Raw genomic sequence first — 25,497 nt, 5'->3', positions numbered from 1 at the left:
TGCGAGTCCCGTGGTGCCCGCAGGCTCGCCCAGGACTGGCTCCATCCAGGTCCAGCCACTGCTGAGGGCGACTCGTCGCCATTACCAGGCACCGGTTGTGATCCTGGGCACGGAGCGGAGCCGCCCTGGCAGCAGCTGCGACCTGCCGGGTTGGAGCCCCACAGCGGTAGGAGCCAGGCAGGGTTTGTGTCTGTGCCAGCTGGAGAGCAGGTGCTTAATGTGAACCAGCATTTCAGCCTCAGCTCCTCCGGCTGTGCCTGTGCCTGACACACAGCAAAGTGCTGCCCAGCCTTGGGAGCTCACTGGGATTGACAGGTCTGGCGGGGCTGCTTGCCTGTGGACTGGCAGGGAGCTGCTTATGGAACTTGAATCCCCTTCACTGATGGATATAGGTATCCATGGGTGGCCCAGCAGCTGTGGTAAAGGATACATGCATGTCCAAGGAGCCTCAGCATGCTGTGCAATGTGTTACTCTGGTTTTAGACAAATGGAATGTTGAAAAAGAAATCACAGCCCTTTTAAAGAGGATGGATGTTTGGTTGTAATTATCCTTTTGTTGAACACTATCCATACCAGAAGTCAAGCAGAGTGGGTGCTGTGACACTTTGGAAAAGCTAAATTCTACGGTCACAAGATACTTTGGATTTTTCCTGTGGGCTGGTATGAGCTCCCAAAAGAATCTCTTCCGAAATCCAGCACAAGTATAGTCAATAATCCACAGCTGCAGTGAGGATCGCTGTGGTTAGCACTGTGCTCTGCCCGGGATGAGTAGGACCTGCAGCAGCCCTTGGCCTGAGTTGAAGGCAGTATGTCTGTCCCAGGGCCAGCTCACAGTGACTTGCTGCAGGCAAGGACTGTGTGGAAAGATGTGAGGAGCCCTGAAGATATGCTCAGTGTCCCTCTCTGTGTTTCCAGTAATTATAGTCCTTGCTGATAGCTGCTGTCTTATTGAGAATCAGCTCAGAAACTCGGGGTGGGATCACAGCTTTCCATCAGGCTGGAGGTAAGGGCGGGACATCCATTTGGGCCCTGCTTGTACAGCAAATTGCTCAGCTGGGGAGCACCGGGAGGATTTTAGCCGAATCCCCTTCCTATTCATTGCAGCGTCCTCACTATTACAGCTGTTTCAGGCGGAGCTCTGCCCGCAGCCGGTGTCCCCCGTGTCCCCGATGTCTCCCCGGTACAGCGGCCGGCGGCGTCCCCGTCGCCATAGCAACGTGAGGGCGGCACGCCGGGATGGGGCAACGCCCCGCCCACCAGCAGCTGGTGGCCAATGAGCGCCCGAGATGCTGGGACCGCGACCAATGGGCACGGAGTGGGCGGGGCCGAGGCGTGAGGAGATGTTTGAGGTCTTGGCTCGGCCCCGCTTTTCCTGCAGCTGCCGGCGGGACCTTCCCCCGCAGCGCTCCGGCCCTCGGCGGCGGGACCTTCCCCTGAGACCCGCAGCGCTCCGGCCCTCGGCGGCGGGACCTTCCCCTGAGCCCCGCAGCGCTCCGGACGTCGGCGGCGGAGTCCGCGCTTGGTTCACCTCCCTCGGCAGGGAAAGGCCGCCGGGGCCGGGCGGTGGAGCGGCCGCCTCTGTGCCAGGGCTGCCGGGCCGGGGAAGGGCTGGAGCGGGGCTGGGCAGGGCCGGGAGGCGGCGGCGGCCGGCGGGGCTCGTGTCGGGGCCGCTGCAGAGCGGGCGCTCGGCGTGGGCGGCATTGCAGCCGCCGCTGCTCGGGCTGTGCCCGTGCCCGGCACACCCGGCCGAGCGCTGCCCGGCCCCGGGAGCTCGCTGGGAACGGCGGGACCTGCGGGGCTGCTCGGCCGCTGACTCTGGCAGGTGCTCCTGCAACTTTGAATGCTTTTTTGTGTGTCACACGTAGCCACATGTGATCAGACGGCTGCGATAAAGGATACAGAAACGTCAGAAGAGATGCAGCAAGGTGTTATGGAGCGTGCCAGTCGGTCTCTTGGAGGAATGTGGTGACACTGTAGCTCATTTAAAGAGGAGTGTTCAAATTTTCCTCCTGAACACTATTTTGGACTTAAAAAAAACCCGGCAAAAGTGTTAGTGTGCAAGTGGTTCTACAGGGACGGGTTCTGTGGACTCTTGAAGTCCTTTCCTCTTTGCTGCAAAATGAGCACTTGAATAGCAAAGGTAAGTTCCTGGTGGTCTCTCTTGCAGGATTTTGACAGGAAATATATTAAATGTATTCCTACCTGGCAGCACACAGTAGGAAGGAATTTTACAGCTGTGTGACTCAAGACCAGTCAATTCATCCTCTTCTGTCTGTGTCCTTTTCTCTTCAAGGGTGCTCAGAGCCACGGACTGTTTCTCAAACTCTCATCTCATGACTCAGTTGTGTTCTAATGGCACAAAGCCTGGTGCCTTCAGCCTTACTGACAAAGCAGACCTTGGCCTCCAAGGGCAATGGCAAGGATTTTGTTGGTATGATTGTTTTTATTGAGTTGTGCAACTTCCTTGCATTTATTTTCTTTTCACAGTCAGCTTATTTGCAAATAAAAATGTTGTGTTTTGCCTGTAAAAGTTCTGTGTCTCTCTACTCTCTCTAGTATTGCTCATGCTGTTTCTAATTTCCTTGTGAATGTGGATGACTAACTTTTTTAGAAAGACTTTTTTTTTTAAATCCAGAAGACCCAAACACTGTGGTAACCATAATCATAATGTGGTCAGTATTTCTAAGAGTAATAGACCCAAAGAGGAAACAAACAGGAGCTGAAATAAGGCCTCTTATGAAGCTTTTATCTATTTTTTAAAGAGGATTTATTGGAATGTGTAAAGCACAAATTCTAGATTTGTTGATCATACTGGTGTTACAGGGCATGGGGCAGAGAACTTTCAGCAGGTGAGTGACAAAATCCAAATTAATGGCTTTGTCTGTGTGGGTACAAAACTAGTGGTGAAGCTTTTACTTGAGGGCTGTAGATTCAGATCACAGTCTGAATTATGTGGGGAGAGATGTCCTTACCTGCTCCACCCCTGGGAACTGCTCTCCCACCAAACCTGAAGCTCCGGCACCAGGAGCCGCATTCAAGATCTTTGTTCTTTTAAAGGCTAAAAGAAATGCCTTTAGGATCTCTGGTGCCTGGTGGGGTCTTTTCCCCGTTTTGCTTTGAAAGGCAAGTTAATAAGTATTGCTTCAATTAGGCACGATGAGGTACTTTCTTTTTTTACTTTTACTGTTATTTGCAACAAGTCGGAGGCAATGATTTTATATCAGATGACTTTATATCCCGTCGGGGGCTGTTGGAGCGGGGCGGGGGCCGGGCTCGGTGTGCGGGGCGGAAAGTCTCAGATGTTCCCGTTGTCCTGGTGTCCCCGGTGTCTCAGCTGTCCCCGTTGTCCCGGTGTTCCGTTGTTCCCGGTGTCCCAGTTGTCTCCGTTGATCCCCACTGTCCCCGCTGTCCCGTTGATACTCATTGTCCCCGCTGATTCCCATTGTCCCCAGTGTCCCCGCTGTCCCGTCCATTCCCGCTGTCCCCGCTGATTCCCATTGTCCCCAGTGTCCCCGCTGTCCCGTTGATTCTCATTGTCCCCGCTGATTCCCATTGTCCCCAGTGTCCCCGCTGTCCCGTTGATTCTCATTGTCCCCGCTGATTCCCATTGTCCCCAGTGTCCCCGCTGTCCCGTTGATTCTCATTGTCCCCGCTGATTCCCATTGTCCCCAGTGTCCCCGCTGTCCCGTCCATTCCCGCTGTCCCCGCTCCCGGCGCCCCGCGCGGCCCAGGACTACAAGTCCCGTCATGCCCCGGGGCCCGCCTGGGCCCGTCTCCATCCGGGTCTGGCCAGTGCTGCGGGCGACTCGTCGCCATTACGGGGCAGCGGCGGCCGAGCCGGGGCCGGTGCGGCGCCGAGCAGCCGGTGGGTGCCGGGGTGGTGCCGACCCCCTCGGGTGGAGGCAGCGCCGGGCCCTGCGGGGCTCCCTGAGCAGCTCACCCCTCCCCGTCCCCCTCGCCCGGAGCCCCGCAGGCCCGGCCCGGCCCGGCCTCCCGCGGCCCTCCCCGGTTCGAGCGGAGCAGCGAGAAGATGTCGCCATGAAGGAGGCCGAGTCCGCGCTGCGCCGCCCCCGCCGGTCGCCCCCGCGGGCCATGAGCCTGGGCCCCCGCCGGCTCCGCCAGTCGTGCCCCCCCGCCCCGGGCCGCGGGGCACCCGTCGATGCTGCAGAGCCCGCCCGGCGCGGCCCCCGCCACAGCCCCCGCCATGGACAGGAGCAGCCCCTGCGGCCCCGCAGCGCCCGCACCCTCGGCCGGCAGCAAAGCGCAGCAGCCGCGCTGCGCCTCGGCCGGGCCCGCCGCGGCGGAGTCTAAGCCCAAAGGCGGTAAGGGCGGGCGGGCGGCTCCGGGGGGATGCGGGAGGGATGGAGGGGGAGCCGTGCGGCGGCGGGTGGGTTTGGGATGGAGCCGCACTCCGCCGTGTCGGGCACGGCAAGCTGAACTTCGCCTTGTTTGTTTCTCAGCTGGGCTTAATAGGCGGCGTTTCAGGTCGCAGCTTGTTTTTTGTTTCTTTTTTCTTCCTCTTCCGGCTCTGCTCGCTGGTCGCAGAGCTGAGATTCCCACTCTGCTCTTCCTTGAGGGATTAGTGCTTTATCTTCATTAGTATTGGAGTAATCAGCTTTAGAGCTAAACCTCTGGTTCTGTAGTAAGAATACATATTCACCAGTGCCTGTGAAGAGAAGCCTTAACTTCACTCTGTGCTCGGTGTGTTGTTACACCTCACTGAGGGTCCAGCGTTCCCCTTACACTGGTGTTCGTGACCTGCTTTGGGGGAGCTTTTTCAGGGAATTAGTTGTGTGTTGTTTGCTCCTCTGGCGTTCAAGTCAAAGTGTCACACTTGTCCTTGCAAACAGCTGGTTCTGCTCACAGGGCAGTTCCTCAGGAGCCAGGATGGTTCCGATCACCTCTCCAAGGTAAGACCTAAGTCCACTCTGGTTCTGTAAACATGTTTGGGAGCAGAGTATTCCCAGCAACCTTGCTTTTTGCTTTTCTAAAACTAGAAATAGGGCAGTAATGGTTGAAATTAGTGGGTTTAATCTTGAACTATGTGAGAGAGTGTCAACAGGTTAGTACAACACCACTGCTGTGCTAATTTCCTTCCTCCTCAGTGGTTTGTTTCAGTGGTATTGCTTCAGGTCTCTAAGAAAGCAGCACTGTACCCCAGAGGGGTAACAAAATTACTATATTGGAGGCGTTTGTTGACTTCTTTTTGGACCTTCTAAGTGTCCTCATGTCCTGGGTAACAAAGTATTACCTGCTCTTCACCTCCATTAATTGATCTTGTGCAGGATTGACAGAAGTGGGACATGGGAAGTGACTCACCCACAGCTCTCCAGGTTGTGGTGTAACTGTGCAATTACTGTGAAATAACTTCAAACACGTCAAAGTCTTTTTAGGGAGAACTTTTTCTGTCCCTGTCTTGCCACTACAGCTTCTTTTGTAGTGCTGTGTGGAGGATTGTTCACAGAACACAAACACCCTTCAGGAAGCAGTTGAGATGTCCTGTGCTGTGGCTGGTGTGCTGTGTAGAAGGCACAGTATCTGTACTGAGGAAAGAGGTAAAAGGCCTGTCATTCCAGCAGAGAATAAAACTGTTAAGTGATTTTTGTGGAATGTCACCTTTTACAGGCTTGAAACTATGCCAGTAGTAGAAGAGGAGCAGTGACAGAGGAATCCTTGTGACTGTACTCTTCTACTCCAATACTTTCAGTAAACCCTCCCAAACTTTTTAAGACCTCTTTTGTTTTAATAAAACAGAGGAAAATTTTGTCTTGGCGTAATTCTCCCTCTGTGGTACTTATTTCTTAACTACAGTGAAGCACAAAGGGATGAGTTACTTCTTTTATGATGCATCAAAGAGGCCTGGCAAAATTAGAATTTCTTTTTGTAGGGGTAGAAACATATTTAGGAATATCTTAACTGAAGGGTACTGAAAACTGAAAGGAAAAGATTCCCTTGGTCAGATTAGGGCAGACAACCCCCCAGGTTGCTGCTCTGTTCATTGTGTGGGTGTTGGTAGCACAGAGGACTCTGGCACATCACCATGTGGGATTTTTATCTTGAATTCCTTATCACTGGACATGTAGCTCAGGTGGTCCACCCAATTTCTCTTCCCTTTCAGGAAAGGTTTAGGGTGCATTCTGAAAGTCTTGTTTCTCCTCTGAAATGGGCAGTATTCTTATGGACCACAGACCTTCCCCAGGTCACTGGGTTGAGTTCAGTCAAGCTCTTGCCCTTTGATGCTTTCCAGAGTTACCTGCTGTTACTGTTACTGAGGAAAGGGACACTCATCATACCTTGTGGCAGCTTCTTCTGTTTCTCTTGCAGCACAGCTGGTAATGGGCTAAGTGGAATATTTTATTCTCTTCTACTTGTGGAAGTTGAATTCCACCTGGCTTTCAAACTTGACCTTACAGACTGTATTAAACTTGGAAGTTTCCAACAGTTATGTATTATTATATATATTATTACAGTATATATTCCAACAGGGATCACATCCCATTAGAAAGGAATAAAGTAGCTAAGGGAAAATAGACTTGTTGGGTTTCTCTGCAGTCCTGGAGACCTGATGGACAGAAGGCCCTCAGGAGGTCCCTGGGCCTTCTCATGCCCCGTGTGAGGTGCTGGCTGGGGTGCAGCAGTGCCTGGTCACCTCCTGCTCACTGGGATGTTTGCCTTGGCAGCAGCAACAGCTTCAGTGTTGTCATGAAACCACCCTGTGGCTTTAGTGTGATCCACCACCCAAACCCCTTATGCAATCCTGTGCTCAGCAGAAAAGGAGAGGTGAATAAAGGTGGAAGGAAACTGCAGTTCTCGCCCCAGTAGCAAACCAGTACTGCAGCCCCAGGGCCAGAGTGGTCACTTAGAGCTGCTCCTGGTCCTGTGAACTTGGTCTGCTCTCTCTGGATCTTTGGGAATACAAGTTCTCTAACAGCAGAAAGCACCACGGGTGCCAGGGCTTGCTCCAAAGTGTAAGAACAGTTTCATTATTAGTGTTTTTAAATTGTATAGACATTATTTTTTATAAGTCTCTTGGAGTGTGGATGGGTAGATCCGGCCACATAATCTATAGATATATAGAGGTTAGATCTTATGAAAACAGCAAAAGCAGAGAGGACCTGAGTGAGGAGTAAGTACCTCCCCATCACTGTTGCTGTTGCTCATTCCTAATTTGCCAAGAAAAGAAGGGGAAAAGAAGCTACCAAATCCAAATTTATGCTGCTTAAAACTGGGCTCTAACAAGGGAGGATGGCAGTGAGAGTCCTTCACTCTTCTCCCTGCATGAGTGCAGCTGTCCTGCCCTGCTCTTCATGGGAGTGCAGGGGTAGATGATAAAAAGCAGAGAGCTCCCTGACATGTGGAATGCTGGAAAGGCTGGAAGGAACAGCACTGCCTGGATTCAGGGTGGGGGAAAAGTATTCCAGTTTACAAATACATAGTCCAGGCTCTCAGTTGTCTGCTGACCAATTTCATTACTACTCTGATGGACCAGACTTCTCCTGAGGGTAATTATTCTGTGAGCAGGGAGAGATTAGGAATCTGTAAAATCAGGTTTGAAGCATTGTGAGACTCTTGTGAGGTGGAGAGTCCTTTCCTGTAAAATGTGAGACTCACTAGTGACTCCCAAAGACTTCTAGAGTTGTCTTGAAAGGACTTGTAGTATGACAGGAATGTGTGTAAACCACCTGACTGACAAATTTGATGGTGAGTAACTTGATTAAAACTTTAAGTGGTAGGAAATTCTTCTGTCAGCTGCTGCAGGTGTGAGCTGTTCCTTGTTCCTGAGCCTTGTAACGACCCAGTTTAGACTGATTTCTCTTGTTTCTTTTCCCCATTTAAAGATTGCAGAGAAACTGCAAAGTTGTACAGGCACAATAGGGGTGTGCCCAACTGGTGTATTCACTGGAATTGCAGATTTACGAGGGTGGTTGAGCTCTAAACTGAAAAGTTCTGTTCCTGAATAACTGAAGTAATAGTCCAAACCTCTTCAGAATTACTTGTTTGTTTTTTTTTTTTACCAGAGACTCAGAGGTGTTGATTATTCCTTCTTCCCTAAAAACACTCAAAAAAAAGTCTAAGTATCATTCAGCCAGACCTGGTCACACCCTCAGTACTTGGCAGTTTCTGGTGTGTTTTTTTCCTGATAAGCTCAAACCATGTCTCTTTAGCCCGAAGTGAATTAAAGCACTGCCAGCTATGCAGGCTTGTGTTTGAGTTACACAGCTGTGCTTCTGACAGAGTTGGTTTAATTCTGAATTAAAGGATCAGCCCTTTGAATAGCAGAGTAAATGATGAAATTTGTGTGCAAAGAACAGCTCTGTCACATCGTGTGAAAGTAGTGACAGTGTCCTGCTGTAGCTGGAGTTGCAGGCAAAGACGGACGTCCGCCAAGAAACAGCAGAGCACCACAAAAGCCCATCCAGCCACTTTCATTACTTAATTTATTCTTAAGTTGGATCCTCAGTAATGCATAACAACACACAACCTTCCAGACCTCTGCCCACCTTTTTTGAGGGGTGCAAGTGGGAGAGAAAACTTAAAATAACAACAAAAAAGAGACTTCATGTGAATGATATGAAAACAGCCATTGCAGCTGTTTTAAATGGTTGGGTAGATGGGAAAGGTGCTGGGAAAGGGGAAAACTGGAAGAACTGGCAGTGAAACTGCCCCTGTGAGAAACCTGATCCTGAGTTGCAGTGATGTGTTTGCCTGCCACGTAGATTTATATTAAGGGGTGGGGAACTCTGCAAAGTGGGAAAAGGGAAACAAGTAGGCTTTTTAAAATGCAGATAGATACTGTGTGTGGCCTTGCTGTTTGTGTGGTGTTTACTGAGTATCCAGAGTGACTCTGGGGCTGGCTGGTGTGGAGAGATGTCTTGTTGGGCCTGTGCAGTTTTGTTTCTAAGCTTACCAAGGTACCCCTTCTACAAATAAAACTTAGGGCAGGTGGTGGAAATGCCGGGTTAAGCAACAGGTCAGCAGCCTGTTGTGTCCTTGGGCAACTCTGATCTTGTGTTAAGACTACTAGAAATGCCTTCCTAGTGTTAACACCCTGATGTAGCAGCTGTTTTAGACACGGAAGACCCCTCTCAAGAGCCTGACTGATTTTTTTCTGCTCATGTGAGCTTTTTTCCTGTGGTATTTTGCTTCATACTTCACCACTGTGCTCTGTGTTAGGGTCAGTGGTGTGCTAAGCATATTTTTTGGCAGAGTTCAGGCTGCATAGGTTGGTGGACTTAGTACTTAGACACTAACTATGTGCCCTGCAATGCCACAAAGCACTGGGTTTGTACTTCAAGATCAATTAGCATTTGTTGGCCTTGTGACATAGAAGTGTATTTTTAAAACAGAATTAGGTCTTTTGGGGTGTTTTAAGCATAGGGGCAGAACTGAGTGAAAACAGGCAATGAGAGACTTCAAGAGAAACACAGTCAGTGTATTTATATTGGGGAACAATATATGATAAATTGTGTGTTTTCAGAAAATGGAATGAAAAAAAGAACGAGTTGTTGTAGTAATGTGGCATAAAGGTGTGGTGTGGGATGTTGGTGCTTATCACCAGACAACAGTCCAGCATCTGGGAATGGCAATTCCAAATCTGGATAAAGGAAATTCAACCATTCTGATAGAAGATAAAGCACAGCAAATATATCCTTCTTTTAAACCCTTTGACCGGCTCTTTGTGCAGTGATAGGAGTGAAATGGTTTGGGTTGCTGGGAATTTGACGTCCTGATAAACACCAGCCTGTTGACTGGGGCTCAGAGTAGTGGCTGAGTGAACTCTTGTCTGGGATGAAGTTCCTGAGGGTTGGTACATGGGCACAACTCTTACTGAGGCTGCTGATCTGATTCTGGTTTTGTTTTTTTCCCCTTTCAGATGGAAAGAATGCGAGTGGATCCAAACAGCGTTATAATCGTAAAAGAGACACTTCATATTCAAAAAATGAGAACTTTTCCAGTCAGTCCCGTCGCTCCAATTCACAGAAAAGCAAAGCTTTTAACAAGATGCCCCCTCAAAGGGGAGGCAGCGGCAGCGGGAGTGGCAAACCTTTTAGCTCTTCTAATGGTGGGAGACGAGATGAGGTGAGAATTGCAATGCCGGCCCTTCTTTCTTGGGATGACAGGATCACTCTGACCTGCCTGGATAGGGGTGCTGTGTTCAGCTCCTGGGCTGGAAGGAGTGACAGGAGGTGCTGACCAACATCCCTGAGGTGCCAGAGGGAGTGTGAGCAGAGCAACTTGGCAACAACAGGAGAGGAGTGCTCTCTGCTGTGAGAGACTCAGCTGCTCCTCACCAGACTTGTGCTCCAGACCCCTCCCCAGCTCTGTTCCCTTCTCTGGACCTGCTCCAGAACCTCAATGTCCTTCTTGTCATGAGGGGCCCAAAACTGACCCCAGGACTCGAGGTGCAGCCTCGCCAGTGTCCAGCACAGGGCAACGATCACCTCCGTGGTCCTGCTGGCCACACTATTGCTGATACAGGCCAGGATTCCCTTGGCCTACTTGGCCACTCTAACTCATTTCCAACTGCTTTTGACCAGCACTCCCAGGTCCTTTCCTGATAGACAGCTTTTCAGTCACTCTTTCCCAAGCCTGGAATGTTCCATGGGGTTGTTGTGACCCAAGTGCAGGATCCATCCCTTGGCTTTGTTTAACCTCATACCACTGACCTCTGCCCATTAATCCAGCCTGTCCAGATCCCTCTGCAGAGCCTTCCTGCCCTCCAGCAGATCCAGACTCCCACCCAACATAGTGTTGCCTGCAGACTTGCTTAGGGTGCCCTCCATCCCCTTGGCCAGATTAGTGATGAAGACATTGAAAGGACTGGCCCCAGTGCTGGGCCCTGGGGAGCCCCACCAGTGCCCACCCCAGCGGGCTGTGACTCCATCACCCACCACTCTGGGCCTGGCCATCCAGCCAGTGTTTTACCCAGGGAACAGTGCACCTGTCTGAGCTGGGAGCAGCCAGTTTCTCCAGGAGAGTGCTGTGGGAAACTGTGCCAAAGGCTCTGCTGAAGTCCAGGTAGGGAACACCCACAGCTTTTCCCTGGTCCATTAGGTGGGTCACCTTGTCAGAGGAGGAGATCTGGTTAGTCAAGCAGGACCTGCCTTTCCCAGGCCTGCGTCGGCTGGGCCTGATCCCCTGGCTGACCTGCACATGATATGTGATGGCACTGGAGGTCATCTGCTCCATAACCTTCCATGGCTTTGAGGTCAGATTGATAGGCCTGTAACTCCCTGGATCCTCCTTCCAGCACAGCATCACATTTGCTGACTCCAGTGAGCTGGGACTGCCCAGTTTGCCAGGACTGCTGGTAAACAATGGAATGTGTCTCGGTGAGCACTGCCAGCGGCTCCCTCAGGGCCCTTGGGTGGGTCTGAGTGGCACAGCAGGTCCCTGACCGTTTCTCTTTGGGTCACAGGGGCTTCACTCTGCTCCCTGTCCCAGGGCCTGGGTACCCTGTGGGTAACTGATCTCAGTGTGAAGGCTGAGACAAAGAAGGCATTAATTACTTCAGCCTTTTCCTCTCTTACTGTTTCATTCCACCCCCCATCCAGTAAAGGATGGGGATCTTCCTTAGCCCTCTTTTTGTAGCTGATGTATTTATAGAAACATTTTTACTGTCTTTTACAGCAGTGGCCAGATAAATTTCTAGGGCCCTTCTATTTTTCTCCCTCATGGCATCCTTGTAGTCCTTCTGGGTTGCCTGTTCCTTCATCCTAAGATCATAAACTCCTTTTTTTCCTGATTTCCAGCTGAAACTCTCCAGGCTGTTCATGTTCCCAACTGGCTCATGTTTTGGCTCATGGGGGAGCCTGCTCTTCTGCCTTCAAGATTTCTTGAAAAATGTAGAACCTTCCTGAACTCCTTTGTCCTTCAGGACATCCCCCAAGGGACTCTGTCAGTCAGGCTCCTGAGCCTTCTGAAAATTGATTTTGTCCAACCACTTTGGTGCACAAATTCACATGAGATGGGGATATTGGGAAAGTAAATCTATTGGCCTTGGTGACGTGAAGGTGGAGTAAAACCAGGCTGAGGATTTTATGCTGGTGTGGTTCTAAATACTGCAGATTGTTTGTGAGGTTTAATTGATACTCTGGTTTTTCAGTTTTGGTGGATGAGCAACACTGCTTACCCAGACTGCTGACTCAAAACTCACCTGCTGCCTTTGTTGAATTTTCATTCTTTGCTTCATTATATGAAAACTGAAACAAGTACAATCTGTATGAACAGTAGTCAGACTTGTATTGGTGTCTGTCTAAAGAATATTTTCTGGATTTGAAGAACCTTCTTCTGTTACTCACCTTGAGTAGGTTTTGCCAGCTTTTACTTGTCGTTATGTGATTGTTTTTACACTCTCCTCCTTTTGCTCAGTGTGGGGTAAGACCACTGAGTTCTGACTTTCAGGTTCTCTTCTAATGCTGCACTGCTTGATTTGCAGAACTGGGATGGGAGGAGGTGAGTGAGGGAATGCTGCATGTTCTCTGTCTAATCCCTGATGGGGCCTGGGTGTCCACCTGTACTGATGCTTTTGCAGTAAATTCCACCAAGTTCTAACAAATGCTGTTGTCTCTTAGGTAGCAGAGGCTCAACGGGCAGAGTTCAGCCCTGCCCAGTTCTCTGGCCCCAAGAAGATAAATCTGAACCACTTACTGAACTTCACCTTTGAACCCCGTGGCCAAGCAGGACATTTTGATGGGAATGGACATGGCAACTGGGGGAAAAGGAACAAGTGGGGACATAAACCATTCAACAAGGAGCTCTTCCTACAGGCCAAGTGAGTGGGAGACCAACAGGACTCTTAGACTTCTACAGGGACACTGAGCTGTAGGGGGTGAATTGTGTTTGGCCTTGACTACTTGTGTTGTCTTTTCCAGGGTGAAATTCCCTTTCTATACTGTTTTAAGTGGTAATGACTATATTTGAAAGGCATGTTGTTCTTGCCTATTTACAAGGTATCCAGTGGAGTGAGTTCTTTACTTACAAACCAATTAATCTGCTCTAATTTTCTAGCATCACTTTAGAATATTACACTCCATTTTGGAATATCTATGTAGCTCCCTTATGGAAGACTGTGTATTTTTCCAAAAAATTAGTATGCTGAGATGGAAGAGACAGCAGTTGCTGGATGAAAGCTAATCTGGCAATTACTCATAGGGGTCTTTCTTAAGAAAGCTGCTTGCAGGCCCTTGAGTATGTAGTATAATCCAAATGATGATCAATATAGTATGATGATCAGAATTGCTTTGGACTGGACATAATGGTTACTTTCACTGAAATTTGAAATGTGTTCAGGGCTTCCTGTCTCTGGTAAGGTTAAAAAGTATTTTCAGCATTGGTGCTTCTGATTTTTGTGACTTACTGTAGTGAAGTCTATTTGCAGGAACCCCAGTAGTTCTAGTTTGTGTGACCATATTTTTTCCTCCTTGTGGATTCCCTGTTTTTTAATAGATCCCCTGTGGAGCTGGCTGTTTCTTACACATTTCTGGAAAACCACTCTGCCTGGCTCATTCTGTAGTTTGTTTGTGATGTGTGTAACTGAAATTAGACACATCTGGAAACCTGGTTGTGAATTGAACTCCTGATTTTTGTTGATAGCAGTTACTGATTGTCCAGCAGTTTTCTGCTGAACGAAGAAGCAGCTCAGAGAATCCTGTGTGATAGTTCTCAAAGAATTTTTAGAAACAACTGAGTGGATCATCTGTCTCTTTGCCTTTCCCCAGCTGCCAGTTTGTTGTCTCTGAAGAACAGGACTACACAGTCCACTTTGCTGATCCAGATACCTTGGTCAACTGGGACTTTGTGGAGCAAGTGGTCAGTTGTGATGGGCTAGATTTTTTTTTTCCTTCTTAAGAACCTCAACCTGTCTTTAACTGCCTCTTTCCCTCTGTGATGTTACATAAAACTCAGCTGTTTTTGAGTTGAGGCCTTTTCTGTCACTCCCACAATACTGGGAAAGATCTGTCATGGAATATATTATGAAATACTTTCATGACAGGAAAAGAGAAGTGCTAAAATCTATTAGGAAAATTAGCAGCTTCTTCTTGCTTTCGCAGATGGGAGCTCATCAAAAATAGTATCTGACATTCTGTAGACAGAGTCCTTGTGATTGAGATATTAACAGAAAACTTGGGCACGAGTCCATGGAAGAGGACTAGAGTGTAGAATTTTGAAGAATTATTCTGTGCATAGGTGGCCTATCTTGCCTAGCAACAAAATAGAAAATCTCTTTAGGATTGTGGTCAGAAGTTTGGGTTGCCTCAAGTATAAGTTGTATCTGCCAAGACAGTCTGGTGCATGGAGTAGGTGGAGAGGAGGTGGGCTTACTGTTACCTGACACTACAAGAGGGCTGAAAAATTGAGGTGCTTGCTTGGCAGTTCTCTCTCTGCCACACAGGGATGCTGACAAAGTGTCTGACTAAAACTAGAGTGTTCATGGAAGTGGGTAAGTTCAGTCTCACAGCTAAACTGGGCTGCTCAAGTGCTTGTGTGAGTGAGGCCACAGGGCTCGTTTGCCATCTCCTCACTGTGAATTCGGATGATGAAGGTTCTGCCAACTCTTAGAGGGGATGAATTCCTGAGGGGAAACATGAGAAGAGTCGTTTTTTGATATCATTAGAGTAGAAATACCAGATGGGTGGCTTTGAGGGTTATTCCATGTGCAGTCTGAAGGTGTTAATTCACAGTGTACTAATTTCTTGGTAAATAAGCAGAGCCTAAAGATCTGGAAGATAATATGTTAGAGCAGAGTTTACAGATGGCTTATTCTGTATCCCAGGAACTGATTTCTGAGTCTGAAACTTGTACTGTTCTTCTCCTCATGTGCCATTTCAGCGAATCTGTAGCCATGAAGTGCCCTCTTGCCCAATATGTTTGTACCCACCAACTGCAGCCAAGATCACCCGCTGTGGGCACATCTTCTGCTGGGCATGTATCCTTCACTATCTCTCCTTGAGTGAAAAGGCCTGGAGTAAGTGTCCTATTTGTTATGGCTCTGTTCACAAGAAGGATCTCAAGAGGTGAGACAGTGTTTATTAAATTATGTGTCTGTTGGAAATGTTATTTTTACACCACTCACCTCCTCCGTTGGTTGCAGTGTTGTTGCCATGGAAACACGGCAATATGCAATTGGTGACACCATTACGATGCAACTTATGAGAAGGGAGAAAGGTGTGCTGGTAGCACTGCCCAAGTCTCAGTGGATGAATGTGGTGCAGCCTGTTTACATCAGAGGTGAGTGTCTCCGAGTGCTGGTGGTTGGAATCCTGCTCCCAACTGTGACCAGGGTTTGTGTAGACACACTTTGCCCTGGTGGTGTCATGCTGTCATCTTAAAATAAACCCAACTCCAAAACATGGGGTTTAGCAGCTGAAAAGCTTATTGACCACGTATTAACAATAACCTTTCCACTCACACTTTGTTTTTCTGTAAGGCTTTAACTTGTGGGCTTTCTCTTCAAGTGACTGCACTGCTGACTCCTGCCTTCTCAGTCACTGCTGTTAGTTTGGGGGGTGTTTTGTATCCTGCAGTCACTGGTGTGACTCTCTGCTTTTATTGGCACTTCAGTGTCCTTAGCTTTTTCCCCTGGCTCTTCATTATGCAGCTTAGCAAAAATAACTGTCTCTGTGTCTAAACTATTTCAAGGCTGTAATCTTCAACAAGGTTTTCATCATCTTCACTTATCAACTGAAGTCAGTGAATGATATGGTGAAATAATCAAAATTATTGCAAACCTATTCCAAACATCTGTTGCCTGACATCTTCAGTTTTCTCCAGTCAGGAATGTGACTAACTCATCATCATCTTATCTGTTAGTATCACAAAAATTTTGTGCCTAAAGAAATAATTTTAGTGAACATTGCTGCTTTGTGGGCTGTCTTGGCTCACTTCATTTTGCAGTCACATTTAGAAAAGGGCTGAATGCATTTAAACTCCCTGGAAAAAGTCAAGTCTCTTGAAGTGTGATGGGTATCCAGCATGCAGGCTGTGGGCTTACATGGTTCTCAGTATTTGAAAGTGAAGGTCTTTAAGTCTTTTCAGAAAACAAATAAAAGAAAGGATTTGAGATCATTCTAAAGCCAGGAAATTCAGCATTAACTTTGGATGTTCTGTAGACAAGGGTGGACCTTTGGGGAGTAGTGAATATAGGGACTGTATTAATATGTGGTGCTGTGGTTTCTGTAAACTGTAGTTAGATGCTTCTGTAACAGGGATGACTACCTTTTGCTAAAGTTGCAATTCTTTACCTTACTGTTTCTGCTGTGCTCCTTGTAAAAACCTCATCATAATGTTTTGTATGGATTTTTAATACATATGGACCTAGGAATTGGTTTGAGCCAAACCAGGGGGCATGTTGAAGAGATTTCCAATTGCAGTATTTTTTGGTATATAGAGACGAGGAAGAAGCTGCAAGACTGTTGTTTCAGGAAGTTTTGACCCCCTAAAGGTGATGCTTCCATCGTGTAGGAGTTTGGACTTAATTTTTTTGATGAGTGGCAGGTAAATTGCTGAGTGAGGGAGGTGTGTGTGGCAGAGCAGGTATGTGGCACCAGCTGGTGACAGAATGGTAGTATGTGGACTGAGTGTTGTCTGCCCTGGGGGACTGACTCACAAAACTGAGCAGTAACACCACCTCAGAAGAAGCAGCAGTGCAAACTGGTGCCTCTGTGTACAGATACTAATGATTGGTGCTCCTTCTGTACAGATGACCAGCACAGTCAGTATTCAAAGCTGCTTCTGGCATCCAGGGAGCAGGTCTTGCAGCTGGTGATTCTGGAGGAGAAGGCGGCATTGCTGAAACAGTATGAGGAAGAAAAACACACCCCAGAAGCTTGTTTTATTGAGGCAGCTATCCAGGAGCTGAAGGTAACAACCTCTGTGGAGGCTTTTAGTAACTTCATTTTTACAGGGATGCTGAGTGCTGAGCATCCATGTTCTGCTGCACAGATGATTTGTGTGATTATTCTGATCTCCAGCAAGTTACTGGTGTTTGCTGCTGGAATAGCATTATATACCTTGTGGGAGACTGTAGCCTTTGGACCCCAGGGATCTGGTGTCATGTTCAGGATCACAGAGCAGAATGATTTTTACTGAGTGGTATTCCTTCCATAAACATAAAGGAGTTCTGCTTTCAAAGGAAGATGTGTTTTCCTTTCATGTCCAGCAATTTCTGGGATAACTTCTGTTGGGCAGACACGAGCAAGCCAGTACAATATTCCTTCCTACACAGATGTTCTTTCCAGCAGCAAGAAGGAGAGGATCTCTCTTTCAGTCATTCTTTGTCACAGACAAATTACAGATCTGTGACACCTTAAAGTATAGGACAAGGCTCAAAGTACCTATGATGGTGGTCTCGTGGCTTAAGTGGCAAATTGAAACTTGTTCCCTTTGGGTGACCTGCAGGAGCGAGAAACAGCACTCTCTGCTGACCAGGATAAAAACAGTGGCATTGCTGGAATCACTGCAGCTGTGGAAGAATTGGTCCTAGAAAGCCCCAAGGCTGTGGAGCCTGCAGTTACCCAAGAGAAAAAGGTGGGTGACAACTCTGCTCTGGTAGATCCTGCTAATATTTAATTCTGCCACTTCACACTGCAGTGTACGGTGAACTCATGCCAAAGATTTTTGCAGAGATGATAATCTTTGGAGGGGGTGGTGTGGTACTAACTGTATCCTCTCTGATGTGGTAGTGCGGTGTGGAATATCTCTCTGCATTTGATGAGGAGCTTGTGGAGCCTTGCTCTGACCTGGCAAGTTCCTTTTTGCCTCCTGTGGAGATGGAAGAGGCAGTGCTGGATGAAGAGGAAGTACCAGAGGTGGACACTGTGGGGGAACCTGATTTGAACACTACAGAAGAACCAAATCCAGCTGAACTAAGTCACCAAGACTCTAAAGATACAGTTAACTCTGGACATCTTGGCAACTCTCCTTTTTACTATTTCTATCAAGGTCAGTGCAATGGAATCTTGGGGTCAGAGATGCCTCCTTTGGGGTCCTTCTTCAGGAATGTGTCTGTCCCTTCATTAGATGCAGCTAACCCCTGAGAAATAAAAGTCCCACAGAAACTCAGGAAGGAGCTTTAATTTTATTACTGGGGAGTGTGCTGGAGTGGGGAGAAGGGCACTGAAAAGGGACAGGCAAAGAAGGAGTGATGGTGTCTTCCCTTACAGCGGAGGACGGACAGTGCATGTACCTTCACCCAGTGAACGTTCGGTGCCTCGTCCGCGAGTACGGCAGCTTGGAGAAGAGTCCAGAGAAGATCACTGCAGCTGTAGTGGAGATAACTGGCTACTCAATGACAGAGGTAGTTCTTCTGTCTTCTTACTAGCTGGGGGCCCATATTTTAGCAGAAGTAGCTGACAGAGAAGACTAGTTTCTCTTCAGTGGAATAACCAAGAATGGGTTGGGATGCTAATCTATGAAGGGCATCTGTTGAAGGTGCTGCACTTTCTGTTGGGTTTAGATAAGCAGGCTACAGTCTTGCTTTTGTCTTTTCCTAGAAGGCAGCAGGAGTAAGGGAATTGCAAGCTTAAGATTGGTTTGTCATTAAAGCTGAGTTAAAACAAGTAAATTATTTTCTCATGTAAGACCGTAGCTTGAACTAGACAGATGATCATCTTCATCAACTTTAAGTGTCTGCCTCTGCCTTGAAGAGTTGTTTCTGAGCAGTGGGATGTTATGGAAATAAAGAGGATGGAAAGAAACTTCAGTGGTTGAGACACAGGGAGTGAAAGTGCTTAAGGCACTGAAGTTCTAGAAGAGGGGATGGGTCTTGAATTAATTTACCTTAAATAAAGACAACTGTAAGAATTGACACATGCAGTAACAACTATATATAATTCTTAATTCCTCTTTTAAGAAATTACATGTTCAAGTAAGAATGGATGCAGAGGTAGTAGGGAATTCTCTTCAAGTTTTTCAGCTCTACAAGGAAAAAGAAAACTGCTTGATTCAGCCTAGCAAAGTGGTGGTCATTGGTCCAAATAATTTAAGTAAGAAAGGAAAGTTTGGACCAGTACAAAAATAATGGCATTGTAAGACTGGTATTGCAGAATTTTATTCCAGTGATGTGAGAGAGAAGGGAGGAATAACAAAGAGATCAGTAAGTGAGCTGGAGGAGCTGCATCCAAATCTGATTATGGCATAGTTGGTGGAGTCTTGAAACACTTGGTTCTGACTCAGGGCATCCTTCACGTGTTTGTAGTTTATAAGTAATTGTTGTGTCACTGCTGCTGTTTTTCTTCTGTTTGATTTGATGGATGGTGTGCATTCTGCCTCCACAAGCTGTTCATCACTGTGGCAGCCTCTGGGCCTTGTTGTGGTGATGTATTGCTCTCTCCTCATCAGGATATACGACAGCGTCATCGCTACCTCTGTCACTTGCCCCTCACCTGTGAGTTCAGCATTTGTGAGCTGGCTCTGAAGCCACCTGTCATTTCTAAGGAGACTCTAGAGTTGTTTTCAGGTTGGTACTACCTGTCTAGTAGTCTCTGCCATGTGTCCGTGAGGGTGAAGGGGGAGTTGTTCTTATCCCTTAATGGCAGAACCCCCCCCTCCCCTACACAGCTTTTCTCCTCTAGCACCAACTATCTGATGACTGCTAGACAGAACAACCCCAATTCACTGCTTTAGAGACAACAATTATGAAAAGAATAAAAAATCTTGACTGCTTGGAAGAGCACATGTTGTTTGCAAGCATGTTTTGTTACTAGGGTGTTATAACTGAATGTGTTGTTCTCAGAACTGGAGAAAACATGGCCAGAGTGCTGGGGTGGGTTTTTGACACCAGTGTGGTGCTTTGCTCCCAGATGACCTGGAAAAGAGGAGACGTCTGCGGCAGAAGAAAGCTCGCGATGAACGACGACGTGAACGCAGAATTGAGATGGAGGAAAACAAGAAACAGGGCAAATGTAAGTCATGATTGCTCATAACTTGTGGATTTCTAGTCATATTTAGTTGCTGAGCTGATTTCTTGAGCTGTAGGATGAACTCTAAGGCCTTTAGTTTGTAGTGTGTACTTAGAGCAAGATTACAAAGTATTAGAAACAATGTCTGTGTAGTGAAAAACATAAGCTGTTTGAGTCAGGACGTTAAGTGATATTATGCAATGGCTACATACTTACACATTTCGGGAGAGACAGAGGGCGTTTGAGGGCACAGCTCTATCTCCATGGTGTCGAAATCTCAGGATTCTTAGTTTCTGTTTTTATAGTAATCACGATGTAGAGTGAAAAGTGGAGAAGAAGAAAAAGGCCTTGGAACAGCTTCCATCCAGCAGCAGGGCTTGTACTGGTCTCTGAAATAGAGGGTGGAAAGAAAATTTGGCACCTCCTAGACTCCTGAATCAACTTGCATATTGACAGTCCTCCCCCACATTGTGTAGTGCTTTAATTTAAAACCTCTTTCTAGATCCAGAGGTCCATATTGCTTTAGAGAATCTGCAGCAGTTCCCTGCTTTTACATCTTGCCCTGGAGAAACTACCAGCACTGATCATCAGAGCTTCTGTCAGTCTCCCCTCGGCAGAAGCCCTGTGTTTCAGACAGGTGAGCATCTGGAAAGGTACACCACATCCAGCTCTTGATCACTCTTTTGGGGATCTATTGCTCAGGTCATCGTGCTGAACTTTCTCAGTACTGATCAGAGACTACTTCTTTCCAGAGAAGTTGTGGCTGCCCCATCCCTGGAAGTGTCCAAGGCCAGGCTGGATGGGGCTCTGAGCAACCTGGGCTAGTGGAAGGTGTCCCTGCCCATGGCAAAGGGGTTGGAATGAGATGGTCTTCAAGTCCCTTTTACCCCAAACCATTCTGTGATTGTTTCTTGTGTTGCCTGTGAGATCATACACAAAAAGCTGGCATGGCTAAGAAACATTCTGGTACTTTGTCTGCTTTTTGCTGCCTCTGCCTCAGTGACTCTGAGATCTGCACTGTAGTTACCCCATCTTTTAAATGCTTGTTGAGGCAGAAGAAAGATAAAAAAATGTCCCCAAAAGGGAAGAAAAGTGTGTATGCCAAGAAAACACTCCTGGCATTTCTTTCTTTCTACCCTCTCCATCTTCCCCACCATGTTATACTAAAATTAAATGTAGTTGATGAGCACTCAGGTTGTTGTCCAGTGATGCTTTACCAAGTCTTTTATCTTGCAGTTCATAAAAAGAATTAAATAGAATCTAATCTTAAATGTTTTTCTCAAGACCAAAACAAAAACCCAACACCTTCCCCAAAACTAAAACAAAACACCCCCACACAACACCCACAAAATAAGCAAAAATACCCCTTCAAAACAAACAACCCTCCCAAGAAACCCCACAACCCAACTTAGATTTCCCTTAGACTGAGGAAATTTGAGAGGTCTCACTGTGTGACTGATGGATGGAACCAATGAGATAAAAATTGTTAATTACATAAAATAATAAAACTTCCTTTCTGTTTCATCCCAGTAAGCAGCATAATGAGTGTCTTTGCCAAATGCAACTGGCTTTAATTAATTCTCTGCTCCTTTCTGTGTAGAGTCTATTCCAGCTCCACTGTCACCTGCTGCCAGCCAGGTCAGCCCATTGCTCTCTGGCAGTTTGGAAGAGGAGTCTCCCTTCCCTTCCTTTGCCCAGGTAAGCCATGTAGCACTGTAAATCTTGTCAGAATTACCTGTATCTAAGTTAGGGATTAGTCTGATAATACAATTGCTTCCCCCACAAAACAAATGTGGGGTAAATTTTAGGGAGATGTCAAAGGGCTTGAGTGCTTGAAGGGGTTCCTGAATTTTCTTGCCACTGAAGGGATATGCAGGTTGGTTCTGGCACATGGAATTTAATCATATCTTACAACTTTCTTGATAGATGTTGAGAGTTGGAAAGGCAAAACCAGAAACATGGCCTAAACCTGCTGCAAAGACAAGAGGTAAGAAAATTCGGTATTGGTACTTCAGGTTCTCTACCATGCACCTAAATCTGAGCAATCCTGTCGCTTCACAAGAAACATCTGGAGTGTGGAGGGGCATTTGCATGGGGAAAGTTGAATACAGCCATTTGCACCTCTTTCCCTGTCTCAGATGAGAACACTCTGGCACTCCCTGTGCCTGTGGATAGTGATGGAGAGAGTGACAGCTCTGACCGTGTCCCTGTGCCCAGCTTCCAGAACTCCTTCAGCCAAGCTATTGAGGCAGCCCTCCTGAAACTGGACAAACCGTCCACAGCTGACCATTTGTCAGGTAAAAGGCAAAGGGGGATGGCAGGAAGAATTTCTGAAGTGAAGAAATGGAATATTTCCTCTTCTTCCTCTGGGAGAAATGAGAGCGGCAATTTTGAGGACCAAAAGTTGGCCAGAGAACAGTTCTGAAAATTGTCAGGTTGTGGTTTCTGAACAGCTTGAGTAGGGCTTCTTTCTGTCAGCTTAAAGCAGCCTCTTAGTGGGAGCTGAGATCTCCAGCTAGCAAAGAATCCTGTTAGGACAGAGATGGCTTTTGACAATCGTGTTTGCCGTGTCTCTCCTGGAACTTAAATTCAGGTTATGCATTTTTAAACTAAAAATACCTGAGCTGCTGAACTACCACTTGAGTTTGACCAAAATGCTCAGTAACTGCTGGCTGAAATTTCAAGTTAGGGAGTGTGAGATAAATTGAGATGAACTGAAACCTGCAGTAAATTGAGATGAAATTAAACCAACCTGGTGCTGGCTGATAAAACTCATTTTTAATGCTCAGTAGTTCTAATATTTAGCTTTGACTTCTGTTTGGAGACTGCACTGGATGATGCAGAGTTGGATGGGGGGGTCTGGGAGTTTCACTGAAGTTGAGAATCAGCTCCAGTTGTGTTTTTTGGACATGGGTGAAAGTGGTATTTCTCAGAAAGGCAAAATGCTGCTCGTGTGCAGTCCTGGGATCTGCTGTTCAACAGCAGCTCTACAATCAGTTAGGTACGTTTATAGGTGTGTTTTAGGTGTGATGGAGTTTCCCTTAGTTTGTCTACAGTAATTTTTTTGTCAAAATGAAACTACCTGGTGTTCACTGAGTTGATAGGAAGTGCTGTGGACCTGTAGAAGCCATTTAGGCTTGGCCAGACCATTTATCATTTATGTGATGTTCCTATTCCATGAGAAGAATGACAGTTTCATTTTAATTCTTCACAGAGGAAAAGGGAGGCAAGAAAAGAAAGAAACAGAAGCAGAAGCTACTGTTCAGCACCTCTGTTGTTCACACAAAGTGATTCTGCTATTCAAGAGAAGTTTCCTCTCCTGGTTTTCTTTTAATTTTGCTTTGTTTTGCTGCTATAGTTTTAAGTATTTAAATTTGAACAGCCTAAACTTGTGTTTCCAGGTTTCTAGGGGCTTCAGGAGGAAACCATTACAGTATGTGTTGAAGTAACATGTTTTGATTCCAATTGCTTAATGAGTTTATACTGAAACAGAGTTTTAAAAGTAACAACCCAGAGACAAATCCACCAAGGCTTCTGGTTGCTGAGTCAATTCTTTGGCCTGATAAACAGTATGAAAGTCTTTACAGCTGTGTGGCACTGCCAAAGTACTGCAATATCACCCAAGAGAAAAGGCAGAGAGCCTTTATTTCCCTCTAACTAATTTTATTCATGGACAGAAGTCCATCTGACTGAGAGTGGTGCTGTTTCAGTGAAGCTGTCAAACTGCTCTCTTGAGAAACTGGTTTTGGCTGCACTGGAAACAGGCAAAAGAGCTTACTGGCTTTAGAGTGATAGCTGCTATAACTGTTCTTTTTCTAAAGAGCAAGAATTCCTCCTGTTCTCCTGGCTTGGAAAGATTTAAAGCTGAGGTGAGTGAGTGTAAAGCAGAACTTGGCTACTTGATTTGGAAGTGATTCCATGAATTTGTGTATTTCAAAATGTGAATGGCACTAGTGGTAGGAGGAACCTCCTGGCTTCTCTCAGTTGTTCAGCTCTGTTTTAATGCAGGTGAGTGAGGCTGTTGAAAGTTATTTTTTATTATTTTTGGGTTTTGCCAACCATGGGCTACAGATTCTTTGTAACCTGATCATACAGAACACACCCTCCCCTTTAGGGCTGTTGGTAACCACCTGAATGATGGTTTGACACTGGCTGCTCTTGAGTTGGAAGAACAACTGATAGCTGAAGTCAGTAGATAACTTTTTATACCCCAGAAATAAACTGGGGCTCTCTTGTACTGGGATAAGGGCCTGTATCTGCTTGGTTCTGGGATGTAAATTGATCTGTGCTACAAACATGCCTCTTCTGGACCCCTCCCTGCTCTTTCTGTGGGTGGTCACATTCTGCACTGCTTGTGGTTTGATTTGAGCTAATGAGTTAAGTGGTGTGGATTTTGTTGAATAAAATCAACTCTAGGTGTAATGTACTAGTCAAGGCCAACAGTTGCAATAAATTGTGTGCACATGCACTTCAGACTGCTAAACCCTTCCTGCTCAGCTGTAACTGAACTGGCAGACCAGTGTGGAGCTCTAGAGAACTTAATACACACATTCAGATTTTACCTTCCTGCTGACAGAATTAATTCCAGAGAGCTGGTATAAAGTACCACTGAACTTAGTGGGAGTCTGAGTGTCTTCTGTTGTCTTTGGCCCCACTTCCACCAGTGGGGCACTCGCACAGGCTTTGGTGTGCTGTTCCTCACACCAGGATGGATCTCAGCAAGGAAGTGTCTGAGGCTCCTGGAGTCAGGAATGCCAACACCACTGGCAGTCAGTGCTTGTCTCCCTATTTAAAAAGCTGATGGCAATACCTGGATGCTAATTCCAAAGCAACAGGCTCCACATTACACAGTGCTGCTTTCAGACACATGTGCCTCATGGGAAGCTGCTACCAAGGAGCACATGTCACAAAACTCATGTGGCTGTAAACCAGAAAGAACAGGAGAGGGGGGAGGTAAAGGACACTTCAGCTGCTAAAGGAGAATAGAGGAAACACCTGCAAAACATTCTTTGCAAGTAGCTTGACTTCACGCTTGGTCACAACTAACCACAATTGATGGAAAGACAGTACAGCTTGTCAGGGGACTGCAAAGAAACCAAGACAAGATGCCTGGAAGTGGTAACATCTTGGTGTCAGTGCTTTAAAGGCATATTGGAAAACGATTAGCAAGGGCAGAGAAAGCAACTGAGAGGTTCAAATACGCAGTTAACTGTGTTCACAGTGTGTCATTTTAAGCCATGGAACAGGAGTAACTAAAGTGTCTAACCAGTACCTGTTGTGTTCTATTATCTCTGCACATTTATAGTCAGCTTTTCTTTGCATTGGGAAGAGAGACAGAATAGCTGGAGCTGGTGTGACTCACCTCCACATGTCACAGGCACTAGGAAAGGGAAGGGGTGTGGGCAAGGCAGGCTGTCCCCTCTGCAGGGCAGCCTCCACAGGGGCAGCATCTTCAATTGTATCTTGTTTTCCTATGGATTCGAGACAATACCAGCAATGCTACTTTCCTGTAACTGATTGGTGTAAACTTAATAAATATCTAAGCAGTACTTGTAGCTATGAGTTTTATAATGGCTGGGGTGGAGTTGAGCCTTAC

At 46.8% G+C, this 25,497-nt stretch overlaps 1 protein-coding gene across 1 annotated transcript; it reads left to right on the top strand.

The window, feature by feature from the left end:
• Positions 1–3,785: 3,785 nt before the first annotated feature.
• On the top strand, positions 3,786–25,450 carry RNF10 (ring finger protein 10). Its single transcript, XM_071571682.1, has 17 exons — positions 3,786–4,322; positions 9,875–10,080; positions 12,576–12,775; positions 13,722–13,812; positions 14,833–15,017; positions 15,095–15,231; positions 16,703–16,863; positions 17,401–17,529; positions 17,685–17,943; positions 18,165–18,298; positions 19,342–19,459; positions 19,803–19,904; positions 20,404–20,538; positions 21,502–21,599; positions 21,828–21,888; positions 22,040–22,198; positions 23,116–25,450. Exons 1-17 carry the CDS (start codon positions 4,160–4,162, stop codon positions 23,190–23,192), a joined length of 2,415 nt encoding a protein of 804 aa, XP_071427783.1. The 5' UTR covers positions 3,786–4,159; the 3' UTR covers positions 23,193–25,450.
• The last annotated feature ends 47 nt before the right edge of the window (positions 25,451–25,497 follow it).

This window comes from Pithys albifrons, chromosome 17 (genome assembly GCF_047495875.1).
Source record: "Pithys albifrons albifrons isolate INPA30051 chromosome 17, PitAlb_v1, whole genome shotgun sequence".
Lineage (NCBI taxonomy): Eukaryota > Metazoa > Chordata > Aves > Passeriformes > Thamnophilidae > Pithys > Pithys albifrons.
This window is presented reverse-complemented; position numbering and strand designations above follow the sequence as displayed.

Excerpts from the sequence above, each read along its gene's own strand:
- RNF10 (XM_071571682.1), top strand. The coding sequence starts at position 4,160 with ATGCTGCAGAGCCCGCCCGGCGCGGCCCCCGCCACAGCCCCCGCCATG. Across the intron at positions 17,530-17,684 it reads CAGTTACCCAAGAGAAAAAG|TGCGGTGTGGAATATCTCTC; the intron begins GTGGGTGACAAC and ends CTGATGTGGTAG. Across the intron at positions 19,460-19,802 it reads GACTCTAGAGTTGTTTTCAG|ATGACCTGGAAAAGAGGAGA; the intron begins GTTGGTACTACC and ends CTTTGCTCCCAG.